Source organism: Homalodisca vitripennis, chromosome X (genome assembly GCF_021130785.1).
Source record: "Homalodisca vitripennis isolate AUS2020 chromosome X, UT_GWSS_2.1, whole genome shotgun sequence".
Taxonomy (NCBI): Eukaryota; Metazoa; Arthropoda; class Insecta; order Hemiptera; family Cicadellidae; genus Homalodisca; species Homalodisca vitripennis.
This window is the reverse complement of record NC_060215.1, coordinates 54,983,349-55,007,971: the sequence shown is the minus strand read 5'-3', so window position 1 is coordinate 55,007,971 and position 24,623 is coordinate 54,983,349. Positions and strand designations below refer to the sequence as shown.

The following is a 24,623-nucleotide window of genomic DNA, read 5'->3' as shown; positions in this document are numbered from 1 at the left end:
ACGTTTCAATCAGAGATGATACATCCGGATTAGTAAATCATCCCTTGTAAATTTTTCAAATAAATATCAAAATTAGCATTAAAAAATGTGTGATAATTTACTAGTGGTATTAAATTAAATCTTTCCATTGCTTCATCAATCTTCATTCAGATTAATAATTTAACATTCTCCTCGATTTCAAATGTTATTTCAGGACATTCCCTCTTAGAACAGAATACAGTATACACCTCTCAATAATTATTATACATATAGAAAATTATACATCACCATATCACTGTTAAAATAAAAATAAAAATAGGTTTCAAATAAAAATATTTATTCATACTACATACTACAAAGGTTACTTGATGTTATTTTAGTAAATCCACTTATTTTTTTAAAATTTGACATTCCTAAATAAATCTAATGTAACTTAAAATAATACTTTACGGAACTTTTTTCTGCACTAATTCTATCCTTTAACTGTGGTAGTAAGTCATGGAAATAAAAATATTTATGCACCATTGTATAAATTAGTTGAGGAATAAATACTGCCTAAATTTAGAGTATCAAACTTTTAAATACAAAATTATAGATCTTATAAAAAGTTTACTAAAAGTATTGAACTTCCATTTAAACTAATTTTTGGATAAGATTTTGAAAGTTTGTATACAACTTAATAACCAAATGTACCTGGGCTTACACCTTGGCTGATTTGTTCAACACAGACAGTATGACAAATGCAATGGCTGGCATGTTAATAAACTCGTATCACTTTCAAACACTTACACAGTTCCTTACCTTGAAACCTTACACGATATCAAGGGACATGAAACAACAAACAATGTTGTAAATTACCTGAGAGTTCTAAAACACATTGTTTTATACTATGCGATGAAAACCGAAATATAAAAATTCCTTTACCAAATGTTGAACAACCAAAAAGCATTTATATTCCTTGAAACATATACATGGAAAGTGAGTAAGAGTAATAATCGTTACTTAAAATTAACTAAAATTTCAACATATTATGTTATTTTTGTCTTAAGTTATCAAATAATGGAAATAAATATATATCTAATAAAATTAAAATGCCCACCATTTTGAAAATTTTGATAGTCGAGAAATTTTGTTAACTAACTAACGAATTTGTAAAAGTCATTTGAATGAACTATCTGTGTAACAAGTGTAGCTTGAATCAATGAAAATTACGGTAAAATGTATAAACTATTCAAATTGTGGTGATTTTAGTTTTAGACGGCCATGATCGGAAAATAATGTTAAAAATATCTCAGAAAATTTCAATGGATTTTTAAAAGTAATTTGCACGTAAATCAGTGAGGACCGTGTGATAAAATACAGCATAAAACAAACTTAGGTGTATTTTAAATGCATCATCATAAATCTGAAGGCCCACTCCACGCTTAACAAACGTTTTCTCAATAAGGACAGTTTTGGATAGTATTCCGTACAATCCGATTTTTCATTTCACCGAATTACCTCGGTTGGATAATACTAGGACAAATGAGAATCTTGTTCTGTAGACGAAATTTTACTTTTAAATCTTGCAACAAATATCGTTTTTACAATACTGAAAATTCAAATTAAATTCATCCAAACCTACTATAAATAATATATTTTATTTTAATATTTTGAAAAAGTTCAACAGCTGTACACTGGAAACTTGTTTAATAATTGTGACCTTATGGAGGAACTAAATAATATTTTATAATGATGGATAATGATAAGAGTGAAGGCATAATTTCAACTAGAAATGAATTAATTCACATATTATATATCGTAAATAAATTCTTAAAGTAATAAATATGTTTTCCTGACACGATATTTTATAAAATAATAAATAAAGTAAACTCACCACAAAGCCATTTTAAAATCGAGTTCGTTTCTATTACACATCTCTTGAGAAATTATACCTTAATGCAGCAACGACATTTTTGCTGTTATATTATGCTTAATAAGAGATTTTTGTGTTACTTTTTCACTTTCACTAGATTTAACAATAGGCTCTTTTTACAAATAGATAAAATAAATAAATAACCATCCTATATAAAATAAATGAAATTTACTTATCGTAATCCTTTAATCGTAAACCTTTCCAAGGTTTTGGAATTCTATGATCACGAGAATTATGAAAGGATTACACTGGAAGAGACGCATACGAAGCAAAAGTTGTGTATTTCATATGTAAAGGAGATAACAAGAACATTTGGGGACAGAAGTATACGACATTTGGTATACAGAAATCCAACACAAGATTCTATAGGAGAATGGGTAAAATCCAACACATATACAAAGTCTTTGGTGATAGAAAACTAGGGGAACTAACTATGAAGATTTAACGATCAAATCACAGTTCCAAACAAAAATGAACATACTACACTTACATATATTGATTGAATTACAGGAACCATATATTGATTAAATTACAAGAAGAAGTAATAAAACAGGTAGGACATTTGTATGTATTTTTTTAAGGACAGGCCGATCTCCTTTTAAGGTTTATTCTGTCCAATTGTCATGAGCCACTGGCCTGTGCGTGGATCTTATAAAGCAGAATAAGGGGAAGAGTCAATACAGTAAAAGATCGATGGTACTGATAAACGGTGCATCGGTCACTGACAGGATTTGAACCTGCGAATTGATTCTAACTCATTTAAAGTCCAACGTCTTAGAAAGCTCGGGCATCGGCACTCCCATATTAGACATTAGAGAGACATAATATAAAAACGGCATTCATGTCACCTCAAAAGCTGTGTGAAGCCGGTGAGCAAATGACACAATAATGGCTCAATTTACACTGGGTAAATATACATGTTTATATATACAAATACTTAAAAACATTTGACACACAAAATAACTATAGGAAACCACAGTAACAAAGCAAAATATGGAATAGAATGTATCAAAACTACAGTATTTATAAAACTTTTGTGCTGTTAATCAAGGATAATAAACAATATTTCCAAACTAAGCAAGAAAGAGGAAATTCAATAAACAGAAAAACATTAAAAATTTGACATCCTGTCTGAATAAGTCAGTATTGATAGGTGGATGGTTGACCTTTATCCCACAACGAGATAAATTCGCCCTTCCCTTCATTTTTAATAAGCAGACGTGCATTGCTTGTTTAACCAGTTTCGTTTTAGAATTTGAAAGATCAATCTCTACAGGTAGGCCGAAATATCTTAGAATATTTAGGCTGCTTAAGGCTAACAGCTATGTATACAAGTTATGATTTAATTTAATAAATAATTAGAAAGATAAGTCCTATTTGAGACAGGGCCCGAAAGCACATTAAACACTGACTCATACAGAGTCTCAGTTACCCAAATCTAATGAAAAATACCAAAATTTAAATCACTTTAAAACAGATCAAAAGAAATAGTTTATTACCCTCGCCACCATACATATAAGGAGTGCAATATTATATCGCAAACGTACAGTAGGGGAGTAGAATGGAACTTAGTAATTTTAAAAAATCATCAAAGGTTAAATCTTCTGTGTAATGATACTGATTCACTGCAAAGTTATAATTTGATCTAAAAGTCTGTAAGGATTTTTAATAAATATTAACCTGATATTTTTAATGTTATTAAAACCAGAAAAGGGATGAAGGAGTGATTTTACTTATTATTAAATAATGTTAAATGAACAGTGATGGATGATTGCGTGACAAAATAACGTCATAGAAAAGTTGAAGTAGCTGTAACAAGATATATTGTGACGAAAGCACAGCGTGTATTGCTGCAAGAAAAGCTTGGATGAGGGGTAAGCCAGCACCCCATTAAAGGTCGATCTGCAGTGAATACGATGTGGGAGAGCAGGTGCGCGACTTAGAGGCTTTACTGATAAGCAAATTGGAGTAAAATGGAGCACAACCTCGGGGTAGGAATATGAGGGATTTGTTGAGGTAGAAACATTCTAATGTCCTGTTTCTGCTAATTAATTTTTAAAAGCGTACTTTGTCATCTCAAAAATGGCAAAACGCATTTTACTGTAATAATTCAAAGACTTTTAGGGCAATACAAATCCCCAAACCAAGGTAATCTAGATAGCGTAAATTGATTTAACTCTGTTAATTGTCCTTTACAATTGGCAGATTTCTTTAATGATGAGATCACAATGATGGCTTACGCCTTTCATTATCCAAGGATATATTTCCGAAATAATATAACTTATTGGTTTGAATAAAATTAAGGGAACGGTTATAAAGGAGAGATGTATTCGCGTAACTTACATGTGGGTCACGATCCTATTTCTATGGACGGAGTGATCCACCGTCGTGATTAGGTCACTACCTCTTTACACATGGTGTCCACGGGGAGGTACAACAAACTATTTAAAATTCTTTCTAAATACTATTCGATAACGGTTTAAAATGTTTGAAGTGTGTTTACAATAGTTAATAACCACTTTAAAAAAGCGTGTGGTTAAATCACGAAAACGCGAAATAAAAATAATACACAGGAAAACAGTAAATTACAAGCAAAATACTACAAATCTAAAATTAAATACTTTTAAATTTTTTAACCGAAAATGTACACAATTAACATTGAAATAATATAAAATTACTGTTTTACAACAGATTTACTTATCTGTTTTCAAACAAGGCTTCGTAAGGGACTGCATAGGCAGTTGTCAATTTTTAGCCATGTTTTTACTTCTTTATCCCTTACTTCCTCACCAAGGGATGAAGGGATATATATATATATATATATATATATATATATATATATATATACCTTTTCAAGATTTCTATCACAAAAAGCTGCGACTCACTGCGGTTAACGGCCCTTCAATAGTAGTAAATATTAGAAATCCGTTTTGCAATCCAACGACAACTATCATTCAGGTACAATATCCTTTTAGGTTTCATTGGAGATAAGTCAATAGTAATACTATTATAATTATGTTTAAAAAGAGTGGTAATAAAAATACCCAAAGGCCTCTTTGATATTTTGTCGAAATTTGACCGTCATTTTTATATATTACGATAGTTATGAACTTGTTTGGAAAATAATTCATTCTTAATCCATATGCATTTGGATGCGGATAGAAAGTAAGACAAGAAATCGGTTTCAGAAACTAGTTTTGATGCCAGAGGAGTGTCTGCAACAATGTGATAGTTATTTACTATCAATATTTCAATAGTAGATACATAATATACAAATTAAGTAGGCATATCAGTTCGTAGCAAAACAACATTTGATTAAAATCTGCCACAAACAATTACATTTATAAAATGGAAACGTATATGTTTTTCCACAACAAGCTCAAGGCCACCTAACTGTTAAAAAGGTGTTATTTAAATACAAAAAATGATCGATTTCCAACATATTACAGAGTTTAAGCTTTGTGGCAAGCACCAGAACTATACGCTTGAGCTATACTACTATACATTTACTTTCCAACACTATAGGTGTTGTACGTGTTACATATCAATATCTCATTAGTTGTCGTACACGATGTTAAACTATATATAGCAGTGATGTTGTATGATTGAATATATGAATGGATAAAATCGTGTGTTTACTGACACAAGTCTTCATATTTACATAACAACTCCACGCAGCAATCCGTAGCAACCTCGCAGTTTATAGCGATGGCTGAAAACAGTCGTTTACAAGGTAGATGAGTAGTTGCTTTAAACAATTCAAGTTTTAAATTATACAAACTCTATAAAATGAACCTTTTCTCGTCTCATAAAACAGACATAAACTAAGGAATCTAGTTCCCTTCTTTGCTGTTTTATGACGCTCACTTTGTAACAGTATTTGTAGAAAATATAAATGAAAATAAAACTGCTGAGTTTAAAACAAAATCATTTATACGTTGATTTATGATCTTATATTAAGTATTTATAAACAAAGGATGATATATAAAATTAAACACAACACACTAAATATAATAACACTTATACAGCAAATATACGATAAATCTTGTGTGATATCAGTATTTGTATTTAAGGCCAGCAACACATATAAATAACATGCAACTCTGAAGGAGCTTGTTTGAGCATTATTTTGTTCTCTAAGTTGTGACAGATTATAAACATTTTATATTACTAATAATTAAATATATAAGTTAGCCAAATAACACAAATCAAAAGTACCTATTTTTGTGTAATTGTAATTACGACACCTTTTGTGAGATGTCACTGTGGCTAGTTTTCCAAGATGTAACAGACCAGTATTTTATTCTCTAGAAAGGTTTCCTTCTGGCTGTAAAGTAGTAAAGTAAACACTGCACACGTGTCTGGTTCTGTGTAGATGCAGGAACTAAAAAAGGACTAAAAAAAACTAAAAAAGATGCAGGCTACAAAACAACTATGTTCACACAGAAGCTATCCACTGTCATTTTTGACAATGTCAGATTCCAGACGCTGCACTGAGAGTAAGGTGAGCTGGTTCTAAACTCAACAATCACATTGGATTAACTTTTCCAACCATAGCTACGTTATGAATATATTTGGGGTTTTATGAAGTTCGCGTTAAATATCTGGGGTGCCCATTACGGCTGCCGGGCGCATGGGACGTTTTACCGATATCACCTATTAAAAGGTCGTCGGTCTTAAAACAATTACACTATTCAATTTTGTAATCGCTTTGATTACCAAAGACAATATTAGTCTCATAGTTCATTGCAGACACTCATATCGCCAAAGTCAACGTCAAGGGTCAGTTTGTAATGATGATAAAGTGACTACGGGGCTGCCCTCATAGTATTCCGACGGATCTCTTCCTGTAAATTTGCTATATATTTAATACTCAGAGATTTCCTCCCTTTAAACTCAAAATTACACTTGTGTTTTATTTTTTAAACTACAATTCTAAGTAAGCGATATTCACATTTTTCACGACATTAGACACAGTTTCACAATACATTGAGAATTATTCTCAAAGTCTAGAAATATGTATAGTTATTAAAAACATGATTCGGAAAAATAACACATAATTGGGTGTGTTTTAGTGCAGGCAGTTTTTTAAACAACAAGCGTTTACTTTCGACGGATCTCCAAATGTTCACCTCATAACGTAATTGTCCTGTAAAATGTTCACCAAACTATTCCATACACAATTTTCAGCAAGTTTTCCTAATTTTTCTTCTTGGTATAAACGGTTTTCCTACAAAATGAGGTAATAATTACTCATTTTTCACAAATCATATGTTTATCTCATTTCAAGTGAAAAGTTGCTTTCGCGTTCGTCGAATTTACTTAAAAGTCCTAGTTTTCACTAGACCATTTCAATTGTGTGGTCATATTTTTATGGCCTGCACCGTATGAAAATAACTATCAAAGATAACTGCAAGAAGTCAATTGCTGATTCACACCATGCTGAAACCAGCTTACAAAATAACACACCATCTTCAGTCAACTAATGTTAAACAAAAACTTCTAAAATACATTTACAGGAAATTTTGCCAAATATAGTTTGGCAAAAGCGTGGTCGAAACATTACAAGAATTTAATTGAGTAAAATGAAGTTAATGTTTCACGGTGGAAACCCGAAAACGTTGAACAGTTTTTGGACTAATAAAAGCTTAGTAGCTAAAAATTAAACGTTCCACGCAGAAAACATGAAAGGATATACCTCTATTTTAGGGCTAGTATTATAGAGAATCTTTGTAGCATTTGAAATCCGCGACAAAATCTCGCATAAGGCAGTTTGAAAACTAACTACCATCTAATTTTGGTTATACCAGGACTTATTTCAGGATTAAATTAAGAAGGAAAAACAAATTTTTTATCTGATAAACACTCAGAGTCGAATGAAGTTTGTTAATTATCGGTCAAGTAGCACTATCCACATTCTGTAGACTACAGGCTGAATGTGTTATATTGTTCATGGCTTCTATGTTAGGAATTTCAATATCGTGTCGAAATTTATCAATTTCGTAAATTAATAAGGGAAGCGATTATTTTTGAAATTGATTGGCTTTCTCTCTGTTCGCACCTCACAATAACTGACATAGAAATCTGTATTTAAATTGGAACAATGTATATAATTACATTGATTAAGCTGATGCATGTTTTATAGGAGGATAAATGGACCCAAAATGGAGTAATTGTCCACGACTGTATTCTGAGACCTTCTAAAAATGTATAATCCTAATTTTGGAACATAGTGCAAATCACTTCACCCCCTATAGTTTATGCTTTATTGTTAGGAATATTTTTCTCGTTATTTACTATTTCTTTCGTAATTACATTTCGTTCATCCCATACTTTGTTTTAACCTAATCCTCTATTAAAATGTGAAGCTAATTAACCTACTGCAGAGTCAATACTTTCGTTCACTTGAATATCAAGCTGTTTATTCTAGATTGACTCTCCAAATCATATTACCCCTTTACATGATATATTTAGTGTCACAGTGGTGCAGAGCCATTCCTCAAGTGTCTTATTCTCATCAGTTAGTTCGGATATCCTTCAAGAAAAGACAAATAAATCTCCCTTCATACAAGTGTTTTTATCAAAAAAATTGACAAACTGGAAACGAAAGACCATGTGTTTTAATAACAGTACTCTTATTTTCCCCTTTCGTATCATCACCAACTTATCGTTTGTGTTTCCACGTAGCAAATGGTGTTTTTTACATTCCAAGTTTCTCAAGGAAATCAGCTGAAAAAGTTTCTATTGGTTCAGTATGTGACGTGATAATATTTGTCGAACTTTTACACTGCACAATACGGATTAAGATTGGTTGCGTTTTCATCAATGGCTTTGAAATTATTATAATACCAGTTCAATAAATCACACGATCTCAAAACCGATGTCATTCATAGAAAAGGTAACATTTTTGAAATGCTTGTAAGTTTAAATAAACACTACTGCAGAGTATACAGAAACTTGTGACCTCTAGTGGGAGTGTCAGGTTTCAGTTATCTTTGACCTTCGACGCTTTATCTTCTGTCCGATACAACAACTGTGCCCTATAGTCTTTATTTTTCAGTTCCTTTCTGTCTGTGTTTGTTACAGAGTTTGTATAGGTTGAAGCAAAACTTAAAGGTGTGTTTTAGTATTTAGTCAGTGTCAAAATCTTAACAAACCAGGTAAACTATAACTTACTCCTAAAAAAACAAAACTAACTACTCCAGATGTTCTATTATTGGAAGTAAGATATATTTTAAGACTGAAGATTATAAATAATGAAATATTGTAAATAACAAATATTGTATGTATATGAAAAAATAAAGAAGATAGCATGTAGAGGCGTAATAGAGTTGAATAATATGCTATATATGTATAAACCTTATACTGTACTCTGGAATTATATTAAACAACCTAGAAATGTTTTATGTAGTGATTATATATATATATATATATATATATATATATATTATATATATATATATATATATATATATATATATATAATATATATATATATATATATATATAAACTATTTTTATATTCATCTGCTGTACAAGATTTAGCATAATCTATTATTAATTCACTTGTAATAATTTGTTTCTTATATTTCCGATTAAGTTATTTTAGAATACTTTAAATTTATTAAATAATGAATGCTTTTCATATACTATGATCTACGTATAAAATCAAAATTGACTAAGTTATATTTAAATTATTGGTATTAAATTTAATACAATGATAGTAACGAAGGAAGTACATTTAAGATAACGTTAGCGTATTGGGTTTGACAACATAACAATTGTAAAATAATGTATCCGTATAGCTACACAACACAAAATCATTAAAATTAAATGCATTTTAACAGTTGCATGTACATTATTTACTCTATCACGTAACTAAATGCAGTAAAATAAAGTCTTAAAGTCATAAATATATAAGTTATATTCATTAAATTGTATAGTAGCAAAGTATAAAGTAAACGGATTAATCATTGAATAAGTTTTTAAAGTAGTTTGCAAACCTTGATGGATTTATAATAAATAGGTTAGTTCTTATAAATTTACAAGTCAAGTTTGCAAATGTGTGTTTACATTATTTTTTATCTGCGGATTGTAAACGATAATTAAGATGCACGGTGTATTATGGTGAATAACGCACTGTAAAAAAAACAGTATCCCTTACGTAATACATTCTGAACACTATCTTATCACTATAATACACTATATTACAGTAACTTATCGAATTTATTTTTACAACATTAACTGTATCTTGTTAATGTTGTATATTGTATGTTGTATATGTGTATATATTGTATATGTATACAAAAACAACACAACAATCTATCTATCTTTTTTTGGTAGATAGATTCAATTTTACATATCTTATGCGCCACATGAATTATATCTAATACTGCGATTTAATGTTTTATTAATTATTTCTGTAAATGACAAATTTCACTTTTAAAATTTCCCGTTTAAAAATGAAGAGAGTTACCGAATAGCTAACTCCAGTTATTTAGATAACACATAAATGAAAAAAGTAAAAGTTATTTTGGTAGATTTTGAAATATTAAATCACCTGCGAGTAGCCTTGAGTAACGCGTGCAGAGTTTTAAATAGATGATTATATTACTTAAAGCTATTCGTTTCCTTTAGTGTGGTAATAAAGTTGAAGCTTGCTTACGTTAAAGCTCTCAGGGTTTTAGGTTTCTATAAATAAATTAGTGATGAGCAATTTTATTTAACACCATTTTATAGAATTTTAATGTCAATACTGAATGGTACACACATATAAAAGTTCTTAATTTATAAATGTAATAAATCAGTTATAAAAGATTATAGAGAAAATAAAGCTGGATTAGGGGAAGTTGGCCTTAATCGGTGCATAATCCACGTTCAGAACGCATTACAACAGTGAATTACTGTGTGGAAGGATTTAGCTATTGTAAACTTCTTTAAATTCAGTGGATTTGCCAGTTTATTTACTACAAATTTATGAAAAAGAAAAATGTGGAATTATAAAAATTGTTTTTATTGTACCAAATAATCTGCTGATATCTAAATGGTCCAAAAATGTAAATGGTATTAAAACCTCCAAGTAAAATATGAGATTAGATTTGATATGACACTAAATAAAATCAAAACAATTTTAATAATATCGCCTAAAAAGTGATTTGGCAATAGTCAGGTACTATACTTAAAGTAAATCATCGTACGTTTTAAATATTAAGAATAAAATTCCCAGTTCTTTGCTACGTATATTTGTATACCTTATATATATATATATATATATATATATATATATATATATATATATATTAATATGTATTGAAAAGTATTTTTAATACTAACTTATTTTGTTTTAATATTTAAAAGATGCGTAAGTGATGATTTTTACGGATGTAAACCTTTATTTGCACAAAATATTTTTTTAGTTATGTATTATTTCAATTTCACCGGAATAAATTAATTTCTTCGTACGTTCATTAATAATTATCACACTGTTAATGTGTATATATATCCGGTGAAATTGAAATAATACATAATTAAAAAAATATTTTGTGCAAATAAAGGTTTAAATCCGTAAAAATCATCACTTACGCATCTTTTAAATATTAAAACAAAATAAGTTAGTATTAAAAATACTTTTCAATACATATTAATAAGTGTACATTGCTTATCCTCAAGAATAGACTTACGTAGCCGGGTACCTGTGTATAAGCTATATCGATATTTGCCTAGACTAATAACCGAGATTATTTTTCGAGCCTGTTCTAATCTGGAATTGCAGATGATTAGTTACGATTTAAACTATGAAATGGTTTAGTGTGGAAGTTTCATAATGTAAAAGCAACAATTTATTAGGTCAGTATTATTGCATGCACATATAATTATCAAGTGTAAATTTAAAACTACGTTGTTGCAGAATAGTTGAACATGTCTAAATCACATGTTGTCTCTAAAGTACTGTAGGCATGTTTAAGTCAACGATTCATTTAAGATAAACATTCCCTAAAAAGAAAATCGTCACTGATTTTATGGAGCACTTAAACAATTGAGTGATTACATCCATTGTGCAATAGATTAAATAACTTCTGTAGGAAGTCAGATGTTCTTGTTTTATTTGCAATCCACTCGGCTCCATGTTATCGTTAAAGATAAAAGATAAGGCGATAGTGTTGGTTATAAACTTCTTGATATTTAGATATATAGTGTAGTATATTACTTGTGCCTGCAACGGTCTCATCAGAGCTCTTTGTTCATAGGTTAGTTTGATTTTAGACCGGCTTGCTGAGTTGTTTTCACAGAAATGGCGACAAAGATAAAATCTATTTTCCTAACAGCGACAAACATGAAGATGCCGGTGGTCGGGCTTGGAACTTGGCAGGTGAGCAGTATTTTTACATGAAACAATCAACCTTAGTTACAATAAATACTTAAGTAATGGTATAAGTAAATGATGCAAATAATTGTATAAGTATTAATGCTATGAATGGTATAAGTAACGGTTTATTAGCTCTTAAAAAATACATTATGGAACAATATTCTGACATCAATGTCATAAAATCATCAATGTACCTTACGGATGAACTAGTATTGCCACTGACAACAGTATGAAGAATTATCAGGCATCATAAAAATGCTGATTTCATAAATGGTACCTTTATACTAACACATTTTCCGGTCAATGGTTTATTCAGGGTTTTATGAATTACAATCACTGTTTGGAAGATAAGATCAAAAGAGGATACCTTCAAGAAAAGTTATATGAAGCAATCGATAACCTAAATAGTAACTAGTGTTATAATATAGTAACAGTAACCAATAACCAATGGGAAGGCTTATGATGGTTTCTATAGAAAAATTACACTTATCTAAATTATTTAACACTCTGCAATAGTTCTTTCGCTCAAAAACGTTAATTTACACGTAATATCCTTAATCAAAAAATGCAAAACCTTTGGTATAAAACCCCATGGTGGGAGTGGCAACACTGGACTTAAAATTCTAGATTTAACACTCCCCATATGTCTTATGAAATGAAAGAAAATTTATAATAAAAATGTTGGGCCATAAACAGGTTATTGTTTGTGTGACTAGATAAAAATCATACATTTTCAACAGAGGGAATTAGTAATGCATTTGGCGTGCAAAGTTTTCCATTATTATTTTTATAGCTATTGCCTGCATGAAGAATATCAACTTAATACCAAAATATTAAATTTGAACCATTACTCCCCAGTTTCTTTTGTAGAGAGGTAAGGTAAAGGTTAAAAGAGATGCAGTTCCTTTTTATATTATTCAGTTTAATGGATTACAGGTAAATCGAAATTTATAAGAACATAATGACACATGTGATGTAATGAACTTAAGTAATTGAATTTTACTTATAATTATTGAACGGTTCTAAGACAGATTATTCAACCATCCTGTATATTTAACATATGTTGTCGTTGTCTTTAACTTCCTCGTCATGTTCAGTTCACCAAAGGTTTGCTTGCAGTAAAGCTAAGAGAACAAGGTTAAAAGTCTACGTGGTAGGAAAGCCAAGATCTTATGTAATAAACGTCCGCCGAGTTGGATAAAATGTAGGTTTTTATTACAGCTGTACTCTTACAGAACTATCCAGTCCATGTTCATTCCAACCACAGGAAAAATATATTTCACGAAACATTTGGTCTGATCTAAATTTGACTGACTTTTTAAGATACAGATAAACTATATATATAAGACTTACATATATATATATATATATATGTATATATATATATATATATATGTAAGTCTTATATATATATATATATATATATATATATATATATATATATATATATATATATATATATATAGTTATTGTCTATAGTCTTATATATATTGAAACTGATGAAATGCAAATATCAAGAAAGATTGTTATATAACAGGAATATTTATTACTCTGATCATCGTATAGTTAATAGTACAAAGTAAATGATTCGTTCTCTCGTACAAAGCAAATTATTCTGTTTATCTCATAATTGTAATTCTTGTTATCATATTTATTTTATATACTTACTCGGTATCAATGTTAACTAGAACACGGAGAAGTTTGTATTTCTCCAGCAATGAGCTGCCCATGAGTGCCACCAGAAAATGTTGTGGTGGCATTTAAAATTAGAGGAGGGGGTTGGGAGATATGGAATATACGAGGATATGGAATCCCTCGTATATCAGGGATGGGGGAACCAATGCGTACTCCCTTGAGAGCATTTGAAAAAAATAGACGTCATAAAAATTGACAATTTATTCTATTGAAGTGTTTAAATAGGTAGTTCCTTTATATTACTCTGTGAACATTGAAAGCTTAAAGTTCATGATAGTGGGGTGACGGAAAGTGCTGTTTAACAAGGAGGTATAGGTGCAACTCTTTGTACGCTCCTGCGCCGCCACTGATGACTAATAAGTTATATGAAAATTAAATAGTAGGTATCATTAAACCATAAAACTTCTTGGTAATGGCAATTACAAAAATTATTTTTTTCAGAATCGAGTTTCTTAAGGTATAATTTCTTTCCTTTATATAATTCAATATTTAAAGCGTCTTATTATTTTAAAACTACCAATTACAATTTAAAAAAAAGTATTGAGACACCAATTCTTTTAGTGTATTTAGCCGTTTAATTTATCTATCGATGTGAGACATGCTTTGTTTTAAGAATAGAATATTGTATGCACAGTTATTATATATTCATCTGTTTTAGGAACTTGTCAAAAGTGTTTACATCTAACATACTCAATTCTGCGGCAGTGTAATAGTTTAAGATATTATCTTCATAATTGAAGCAACACAATTTTAAATGGACTAGTTTTATTTGACACTATGGAGTAGTCTCGGACGAGTTATAGCTGCTTTTGAATACTCGTTTGATGGCTAAAACTTCAAATGCTCTCCAAAACCCTACTCTTTTTGCCACATTTTACCCGGTTTTCGAATTACGTGCTGAATTGCCCTACGACTAAATAGAGCATATTACCAAAACCTATAAAACATGTTGACACAAGTTTCTTGACTTCCATGCCTTTTTTGCAACATTTTTGCCAAAACTATAAGATGACATACATTTTACGATGTGCAGTATTTTCAGTTATAAATTAAAATAAATATCTTAAATATAAACACTCTTTATATATGGACTGATATAATTATACAGGCAATTAAAAATTGTGTAAGTACTAAATGCATTAATCGGGATCGTAGATAATGTTTTACAGTAATATAACTCATTACAAATAAATTCAATTTCTTACCAAGTATTCTGTATGTAAATCTGATATGAGACACTTGTTTTAATTGTCAGATCGCTATTTATGGAGATATTATGCACACTTGACCAACACAAAGTACCACGTACTACATCCACTCCAACGTTGAAGAGAAACTCAAACTCCTAGAAATGATTTACATAACCGATGCAATCTAAAACGGAAATGCTACGAGGTAGTAATAACTATTAGAACTCTCATGAATGTTTGCCATCATCTAGAGTAATAAAAACTTGACTTTTCGAAAAATGGCGTGTGTTGCGTTCTCTAGTTGTAAATAGTATTAAACATTCATGCTTAAACAAATATTAATATCCTGTTGTTTGTCAGAACGCAAATGATGCACAAGTCGAAGCCGCTGTGGATGCCGCTCTAGCAGCAGGGTACAGACATATCGATACTGCCTTCGCTTATCAGAACGAAAAGGCCATCGGAAGGGCGCTGAAGAGATGGCTTGACGATGGAAAAATAGCTCGAGATGAACTATTTATTGTAACGAAGGTAAAACTAACAAAAACCAGTTTGTACAGTATATGTTGATAGAAACACTTGAACTATTGTAGTTTTACTGGTTTTGTATGAACTATTCATTTATGTATGTTCTTTACAGTTATTCAAGGTTGGCTGGAAATTAATAAAGGACGTAGTTCAGACTATTAGTTATACAGAATAGACAGCTCTTTAAAACCGTGGTAAACTTTATTGAGCCAAGTGTTTTTGAAGTAAATGAAAGTTGTTTAGTTATTTTAGGGAAGGACATAAAGTTGGTTGAGGAAATGTTTTACGTATCTGTTTAAACTTACTTTCAACATGCAATATGTTATCATAGAAAATAACTGTCCCAAAGTGAAAGTTAATTTATTTGTATAGTTAATAATGGTTGAACCAGTAAAAGATTAACTTTAGCGGTAAAGTGTGTCATTAAACATTCATAGGTTTTTGACTATGTTGATCATGAAATATATATATATATATATATATATAATATATATATATATATATATATATATTACATAATTATGGCATGAAACATTTATCTTTGTAATACATTGATTTATATTATTTCAACAAGTTAAAATAACAATAGGCTATCCCACCTACTGAAAATAAAGTAGTTACGTATAGCATCCATCAGTGATATGATCTTGGACTTATACTATCGAAGGTGGTGAAATACACTTTTGGTTATTTTATGTTAAGAAACTTTTCTCGGACACGTTAAAATTAAAGTTTTTTTGATCACTCCAAATATTAATTACAGGCATATAGTGTAGGATGTTTAAGCAATTTTTGTAATCAGGTCCAATTAAAACAGCTGAAGATAAATATGTGTAGTAAAAACTTACGTGTTCCTACTGTAAGCACATAAATTAAATAGTTTCAGGGAAAAAATGTTGTTTTCATTTTTTCAATTTGGGGAAATATTTTTTTAAATGAAATATGATAAAGGAAGATTACCAGTTTTTGCTAACGTTTTTATCAATGATGAAAGGATAAAATACATAATTTCCTCAAGTCATGTTTTTATGTAAATACTGTACGTTCGTATTTATCATTAACAATATTTATTTCAGCCTGTTATAAGATTTCCCACAATTTTGCGTCACATTTCTAGGAATCCCCGAAGAGAACTAATATAAATAAATAAAATAACTTTATTAACAAGCGTTTCTCGGTAATATCTGTTTCCCAGAACAACTTAAGTGAACTGATGGCATAACTAAAAACTAAGTAAAAGATGCAAGTACAATATAAAAGAACAAAATTAAAACATAAAAATCTAACTAATTTTATTTATTTAGAAATACTCACTTATCTCGCTTATTCTAATTTTACATAATGTCTTATAAGAAATCATTAAAACCACAGGCCTATTAAGAGTAGTCATATTTTACTATATCAAAGATTAGATCCAAATGCACAATTTACTTAGATCTACGGGGAGGTCTTGCACAAATGTGGACTGAAGTATGAAACAGTTTTTCCTTCCAATTTTACGTTTTACTTTCCGAAAATTTGGCAGATAGCCATGGGAGATGATGCGTTCGAGACCTCGTCTCGAAACAACAATCTCTCATTCAGGTCATACAGCTTCCTACATACGGCTTCAATGTTTAACAAGTTGACAGCATCGCGATAAGGCGACACGTGATCGATTCCAAGCTGAAAATGAAAAAAAATAACAGAGTTCTAAAGTCTCTGAATCCAATCCATGTCATTCCATAAGATGCTGCTGCCGTACGCAGGATAGAAATTTAGTAAAGGACTGAAAAAAACCATTGCTTGCATGAGCTTAAGCATAGCAAATTCCGGCAGCAGACTTTTATATCCGTACAAGCCTCGCAGCCTCCTGAGAGCACGCTAGGTAGCTTGAATAAAGTGATCGAAGAATGTTAGATTGCTATCAGGCAAAACATCAAGAATTATGACTCACCGCCAAGAGCGATTCTAACACCTGTATCCGTCAGTGCTTGTACAAAATAGTGTGGAACAACATGAAGGACATCTAACTTGCCCACATTGAGCCTTAAGCCAGTGTATACAGAACATTCACTGATATTAATAAGGTTTGAGTTTATACCAACAATAGCCTCCCGATATACACCAGTCTCATATAGGTTTGAGAAAAATTCAATACTGGTTAGTGAGCTAGTAGCTTAACAATTTTTTACAGAACACCTCATGTAGGACTGAAATGTAAGTATGACCACATTTTAAAGTCACTAATAAAAATTACCAAGTGAGAAGTTTTATTATTAATTAGTTTACATAACGCTTGATAGCAACTTGGGTTTTGTGTATTGTTACTAGTTTAGCATATTTTGTTACAATAACAGCTAAAAAAATACGGACATAAGTTAAAGGAATATTTTATATATATATATATATGCAATGAAAATAATATTATCTGTATGATTTATTAATGCCAAAGAGTATCCAAGCTGAGTTTTATATACCACGGAAAGATCTTAATCCAAATAATAGCTTTAGCTGTGCTCAATTTCACTATTTTGTTTTAAGTGATTTGTTACTTCGAAATTCAATATTATTATTCGATACTTAAAATCTTTTATACGTGTGCTCTGAAAATGACATATCAATTATGAATATTAAATTCAGTTGAATGTCCAGTTCTATGAAGAAAGCTTGTTTCAGCTGCCCAGGATCGCCATGCATGAGAAGTTCGTAGAAGACTATCTGAGGCAATCGTTATCAGCTCTCCAACTCGCATACGTCGACCTCTACCTCATCCACAATCCCGTAGGCCTAGTCCACAGTACAGAAGCGGTTCTGCCCAGAGATAAAGACGGCAACTTAATAATAGATGTCAAGACAGATATAGTTGCTATTTGGAAGGTATGTCATTTCCTAAGCTTTATATTTGTGTACAATACATGCAGTGAATAACACAAGACAAAGGACGTTTAAAAATTTGATTTAGTCTAATTTTATTTTAGGACATAAATTCAGACAGAATATTGATTTCGGTAAAAACTCTTGCACTGATATCTATTACGATTTTCACTCCTCGAGAACAATGCAACTTATTTTTGGCCGTGAGTTTTGAGATATGTCTCATCAGGCAATGATAACTTAAGAGGATTTTGCCCTAAAAACGATAGGTTTTTACACTATGAACGTTTTAGATTCCTCTCTATTATTATTGCCTTCAATAATCAGAAGGTGCAGGTAAGAACATACTGAGGGAAAAATTACCCACATTCAGGCCGTGGGAACAAAAACACAGCCCTTACCAGTTTAAAAAATATAGGGGCGTAACGATTTTTTTACGTCTAAAAACTTTCAAATACCAAGTAAAATACAATAAACTTTTATTTATTTTCATAAAAAGCGGTGGTCTGTGACAATAAGTAGTTACAAATTATTAAAAAATAGACGTGTCCTACTTTAACAACTCTAATCATACAACGGATCAAAGACAAAGTCAACTATCCCATCAAATGTGATTATGGTCCAGACGGCTCAGGTAGTGCGGTCGGCACACGCAGCGTTGACGACTCTAAATAACAAAAATATACTGGAATTATTTTATTTCCCTCCACAGTAATAAAGATATACTATAAAATAAAGGACATTACTCGAATATAATTTAAAACCCTGTGCGTGTGTTCAATTTGAGTACATGTGTACAACGCAAAAATCTACTTTTTATTTGTCGTCTCATCGCCCGCGAGGACCACAAATGCGCGGAGGCCTAGGTACTGCCTTATTCCTTAGATACCTATTACGGATACTTATTAAACACACTACAAGTAGGATGCAGGTATCTCTATGCTACATTCCATATCTAATCAATGATTCAATTAGAGCATCAGAGACATGCTCTAATTGAATCATTGATTAGATATGGAATAATTACATATATGTAGGGATGCTAGTGTCAAACCTGTAGCATGTCTAATAAATAATGGAATTTTACTATTAAAATCAAGTTTTGCCTCTGTAATCCAAATATATAGATAGAATTACTAGATTTACGATGTTTAATTTGTATAACAATATAGCAACTGCTATTAAGTGCAGTTTTAAAAACTTTTATTGTAGGAAATGTTAATTCACACAAAAATTTCTCCATTTGTAATATGTTTTTATAATATGTTACTGTAAGTTTATTGTGTCTTCCTTGATAATTGTAAAAATTATTTATCATAATGTCAGAACAATTTTAAAATTAGAAAAGAATTATTTAAATTTTCAGAGTCGTAAACTATTTGTATACTTTTTGGCTACTTAACATTTAATGGAACTTTAATTTTCTACAAATGAGTAAAGATTGATATGTATCTCATTATCTCACCACAAAAGCCTAGTGAGTTGCTAGCTATATGATTGCTTGCAAAACGGGTAAATTGCACCTTAAAGCATCTGAATATACCACTACAACAAGCGACTGGCAGTCAAAGAGCTTCCTGTTCCCTGAAAGCCTTTGTACAACATAGAATTTTCTGACCTCTGGTAACGCACAACTTAAGTACGTTCTTGGATTTTTCCGACCTTGAAACTTCAGGAATCTGAGAGCTCCCAGCGTCTGGAAGATCTTGGGGTATGGAAGCTCACCACTCCTGGAAGGATTGTGACTCTGCAAAATGTTAATTTCTGGGAGTTCCTAGCTCTTGGACGCTGCCGCGTTCTAGAAGCTTACGGAAATTTGTTATATTATTCTGACGTTAGGAAAATTTCGATATATGGAATCTTAAGGAGAAATCGTCGCTAATGAAAATGTTTTAGCATCTGGGAGCCTCTAGAATCATTAGAATAATAAAAATTATTTAAGTGTTTGTTTATAATTGAACCTATCAACCATATTATTTGGACAAAAAATACCTGGAAAACGATTTCAGAATGTTCCCCTTAACGCTTCTATAATATGGATAGTCAAACTATCCCAAAAGCTCTAGTAATCTCAATTAAGTATGTTATTATTACCACTTTGATGACAGGCTATGGAAAAACAAGTAGACAGCGGCCGAACCAAAGCTATTGGTGTGTCCAACTTCAACATTAGCCAGCTGGAGAGAATACTGAAGATAGCAAGAGTAAAACCAGCCACCAACCAAGTGGAGTGCCATCTGTATCTACAGCAGAAGGAGTTGATAGCTTGGGGAAAGGCCCATGGAGTAACAGTCACTGCCTATTCACCCCTAGGCTCGCCGGGTACTTCTGAATCCATCAGACAGGAAGGGCGTACTGTTAAAAGGCAAGAGTTTCATTATGTTAATAAAGAATATATCAGCATTTGCACTTTTGGTTATACGGAGTGGAGGATTCAACCTGAATACGGAAAACTAATTTGGGAATAAGTTTTAAATAAATTATCATCGCTAAGATTGCTAAAAAATCTATGAATAGAATTAAATAAAAATATTTTACATTATTTTACACAAAACGTTCCATCAATGAAAGATTACAGGTTTGAATTCAGTGATTCCTATAAACACTGTGGAGTTTTTATTTTATTACGAATATATTTATAAGTATTAAAAATATAAAAACAAAACAAAAAACAATCATACAACACAACAAACATAAAATGTAAAAATAATCCGTTTTAAAATAGTAGATATAAGTGTAGCATATATGTGTAAGCTGAACATAAAGCGTCACTGTACAATTTAAAATTATGCACAGTACATATTTAGAATCAGATAAGCTGTTTATCAATGTATACATTATAAGACGACTTGAAACAAGTATTTATTTGTCTAAACACTGACTTACGTAAGAAAAATATATATTAGCTTAGTTATAATATAATAACAGGTATATGTATCTAAGAACATTAACTAGTTACCATTTTGGACAGGATAAACAATGAGACTTCTACTTCTCACCATATAGTTGTTACTCTTATACTAATGTGTTTGAAATAAGGTAACACAGGTTGGGGTAACATTTAAACATTTTCATTTGCTTCATATATCAAAATTTCGAAAGGAGGAAAAGTGTATAACTTACGAGGAAAAGCCATGTAGATCCTATAAATAATCATTGAAGTAAACGTTTCTACTGTGTGTATTATTGAAAAGGTTAGAAGAGGCCAAGACTTTGTGGTCACCTAATATTCTTGCCTCAATTATTTTTCAATGCATACAAACATAATATATTGAACTAATATTTATTATAAATGAGGGTTGAATTACAGGAAATCGAGTTTAATTTGATGGGGATGTGATTAGTGTATGTGAACTATTATAACCCATAACCAGATCGACATATCGTATGTTAATAAGCATCTAGAGTAAAATTTCTTCTCGTGTCTACACTTTGCTTATTTCGCAAATGTGAATTTACAGCAAGTTTGTGATTGTGTTATACAGGTTTTTGGCATGTATGTACGTTTTTATTTAATTACAATAGGTACATGCTTTGTAAAGAAAAATCAGTTTGCAATTTGGAAGTCTAGAGTTACTTCGAAGATTCGCCAGGAGAGATTATTGAATTAATTCTTATCATGTTGATAATAATTCAAGTGAATGGTATTTGGCGTTTACAAAAATATAAAAAATAATGACAACAACCTTTTTAATGACAATCAAATATCGATCTATAGTCATTTTACGAGTCGAAGGAGTGTTTGAAACGAAACATTGCCAAAAAATCCATGCTTAAAAGGGACCAATTTAACTGCCCTATTTGCGATTGAGCAAATTTGTTTTTGTATGATATATCCTAATATTGTATTCTCAAATTTGCAGATCCCATTATTTCATCTAAGAAAATGGGAGAAGCATAGGAAAAAATAAATCTTAAAACAAAATCTGCCAGCCTCTAGCTATAAAATGTGACGACCACGAGATCGACTAATGTTGGCTTGAGAGGGAATATAAAAGGGTCAACTACCTCTTCCGTACTCCCACACCAACCCTTTATAATCATCACTTCCTCCCGTTTTGGTCCGTCTTAGCAAAATCGTGCTTGCAATTTTTACCTACCGTCAAAACATTACAGAAACGAAACAGGATATCTTCCTGCTTGATAATAAGACATCATATGTTTATTGTCTTATGAAACCCTAAATATTTTACTGCTAACGGATTACTTAAATACCAATTTCAAACATGATATATTACAGCTAATTGAACCATGTTATAAAGTTAAACAATTGTATAGCTTTCATAATCAAAATCAGGTAACATGAAGTTATACTCAAAATTATTAAGTTAAGCATCAATACTAAGTTAAATTCCAACTAGATTTTACGCAAATGGAAAATATTTCAAGCAGGGGGATAGAAAAAAAACTGGTGATACGCATATTGTAAACCATATTCTCTGTACTTTATTGTACATAGTCTTAAAATTGTTCTTGTGTTATACCCACTTTGTTGAATTTAAGATTTGGAAACAAGTAATCTATCAACTTAACAAGTATTTATGTCTTTTTTCAGTCATAATCCACTGGAGGAGCCAGCAGTCATACGAATCGCAAAAGCCCATAAGAAAACTCCTGCCCAAGTTTTGCTAAGACATCTTATTCAACTAGGAGCCGGCGTCATCCCGAAGAGTAACAGTCCCGACCGTATACGTGAAAACTTTCTCGTAAGTTTAGAGTATTTACACCTTATAACTCACTGTTATATATTTATTAATGTTACTGTTTGGCACCAGGCAATCATCTGAAATAGTGACTCTATTTTATTGCATGTAGGCTTAGCGTTAACTTATGTAAACTACTAGCAAACGTGGAAGTTAATACAGTAAAAGAACGAATTTGGTATACCAGAGTTTCTATTGAGTTTAATGAGTTAGGATTATATTGTTGTTGTCCATAAAGTTCTTTAATTAAATCTTAATGTTGTTTTGGAAGTTCCTGGTGTGCTCCTTTAAGGATGCTTGGATTCGTTATCAAGATTTAAATATACCTTTCTTTATTCACTATCTCCTAACTATAGAGTTCTTGCAATATATTTATGCCAAGGCACACAACTTTTTAAGTTGGTGTTTTCTTAACTTTTCATATAGTTACACAAATATTTAAATAAAACATTATAAACTATTGCTGTAAAAATATATAATAGTTACGGTATTTTTTTTGTTTTTTGGTTTTTATTCATAATGATGAAATTTGTGTGAAGGTCGAAATCGTTATTTTTCATAAAATACAGATTTAGAATATTAAGTAATAAAGTTAATATACTTAAAAAGTTAACAATAAACGCCAACCATATAATATGCAGTTATATATTTTATTTGTGAAGTACCATAAAATGTATTCTATTCGGTTTTGAACGCAATCAAGAACTTGTTCTTATTTCATATTATTATTTATTTAGTGTGTGTCTCTAATTTATGTTGTTTGCAGGTGTTTGATTTTGAATTGAGTGATGAAGAAATGTCGGAACTGAACTCCTTAGACAGAGGAGAGAATGGACGCATTTTTGGAGTATCTGAAATGTTAAAAGGTGTTGACAAACACCCTGAGTATCCATTCCCTATACTAAAAAAATAGTGTATAAAGTTATTTAATACCATACTTGTTAAGTATTTAGAGCAAAAAATATGTATAATAAAACAATGTTAAAAAATAAAAGTTGCTTGTTGTTTTTATTTCGATCTTTGTTTATTGTTGAAATAAACATCGGAGATTGTGCTAGCAAAACTTTTAATATTTATAAAAGTAGGATATTTCCATTCGCAAACCTGTAGTTAGATGTTAGCCTTGAACACCAATTCCATTTGATAGTAGACTCTGAAAATGGAAATATATCAAAGTAAATTTTATTAGACATTATTTTTCTATAGCATTTGCTAAACTAATCAATATATAAAGCAAAAAATGCTATGAAGATCATAAAAACATTTCATAGCTCTTTTATGAGAGGATAAAAAACCGTCATATTGAGAGATAATGTACAACCTATGTGATATGTGGGAATATCATAGAACATTTTACTATTTTTTGACTTCTCATTAAATCATGTCTATTA

At 30.7% G+C, this 24,623-nt stretch overlaps 1 protein-coding gene across 2 annotated transcripts; it reads left to right on the top strand.

Annotated features, from left to right (window-relative positions):
* Positions 1-8,921: 8,921 nt before the first annotated feature.
* Positions 8,922-24,243, top strand: LOC124368999 (1,5-anhydro-D-fructose reductase-like). 2 transcript variants are annotated; one of them, XM_046826597.1, is made up of 7 exons: positions 8,922-9,054; positions 12,142-12,263; positions 15,506-15,676; positions 18,332-18,532; positions 20,638-20,894; positions 23,085-23,235; positions 23,999-24,243. In XM_046826597.1, the coding sequence occupies exons 2-7, from the start codon at positions 12,186-12,188 to the stop codon at positions 24,143-24,145; spliced, it is 1,005 nt and encodes a 334-aa protein (XP_046682553.1). In that variant the 5' UTR covers positions 8,922-9,054; positions 12,142-12,185; the 3' UTR covers positions 24,146-24,243. The 2 variants fall into 2 exon arrangements, with proteins under 2 accessions (XP_046682553.1, XP_046682554.1); XM_046826598.1 differs by having other exon boundaries at positions 8,978-9,010.
* The last annotated feature ends 380 nt before the right edge of the window (positions 24,244-24,623 follow it).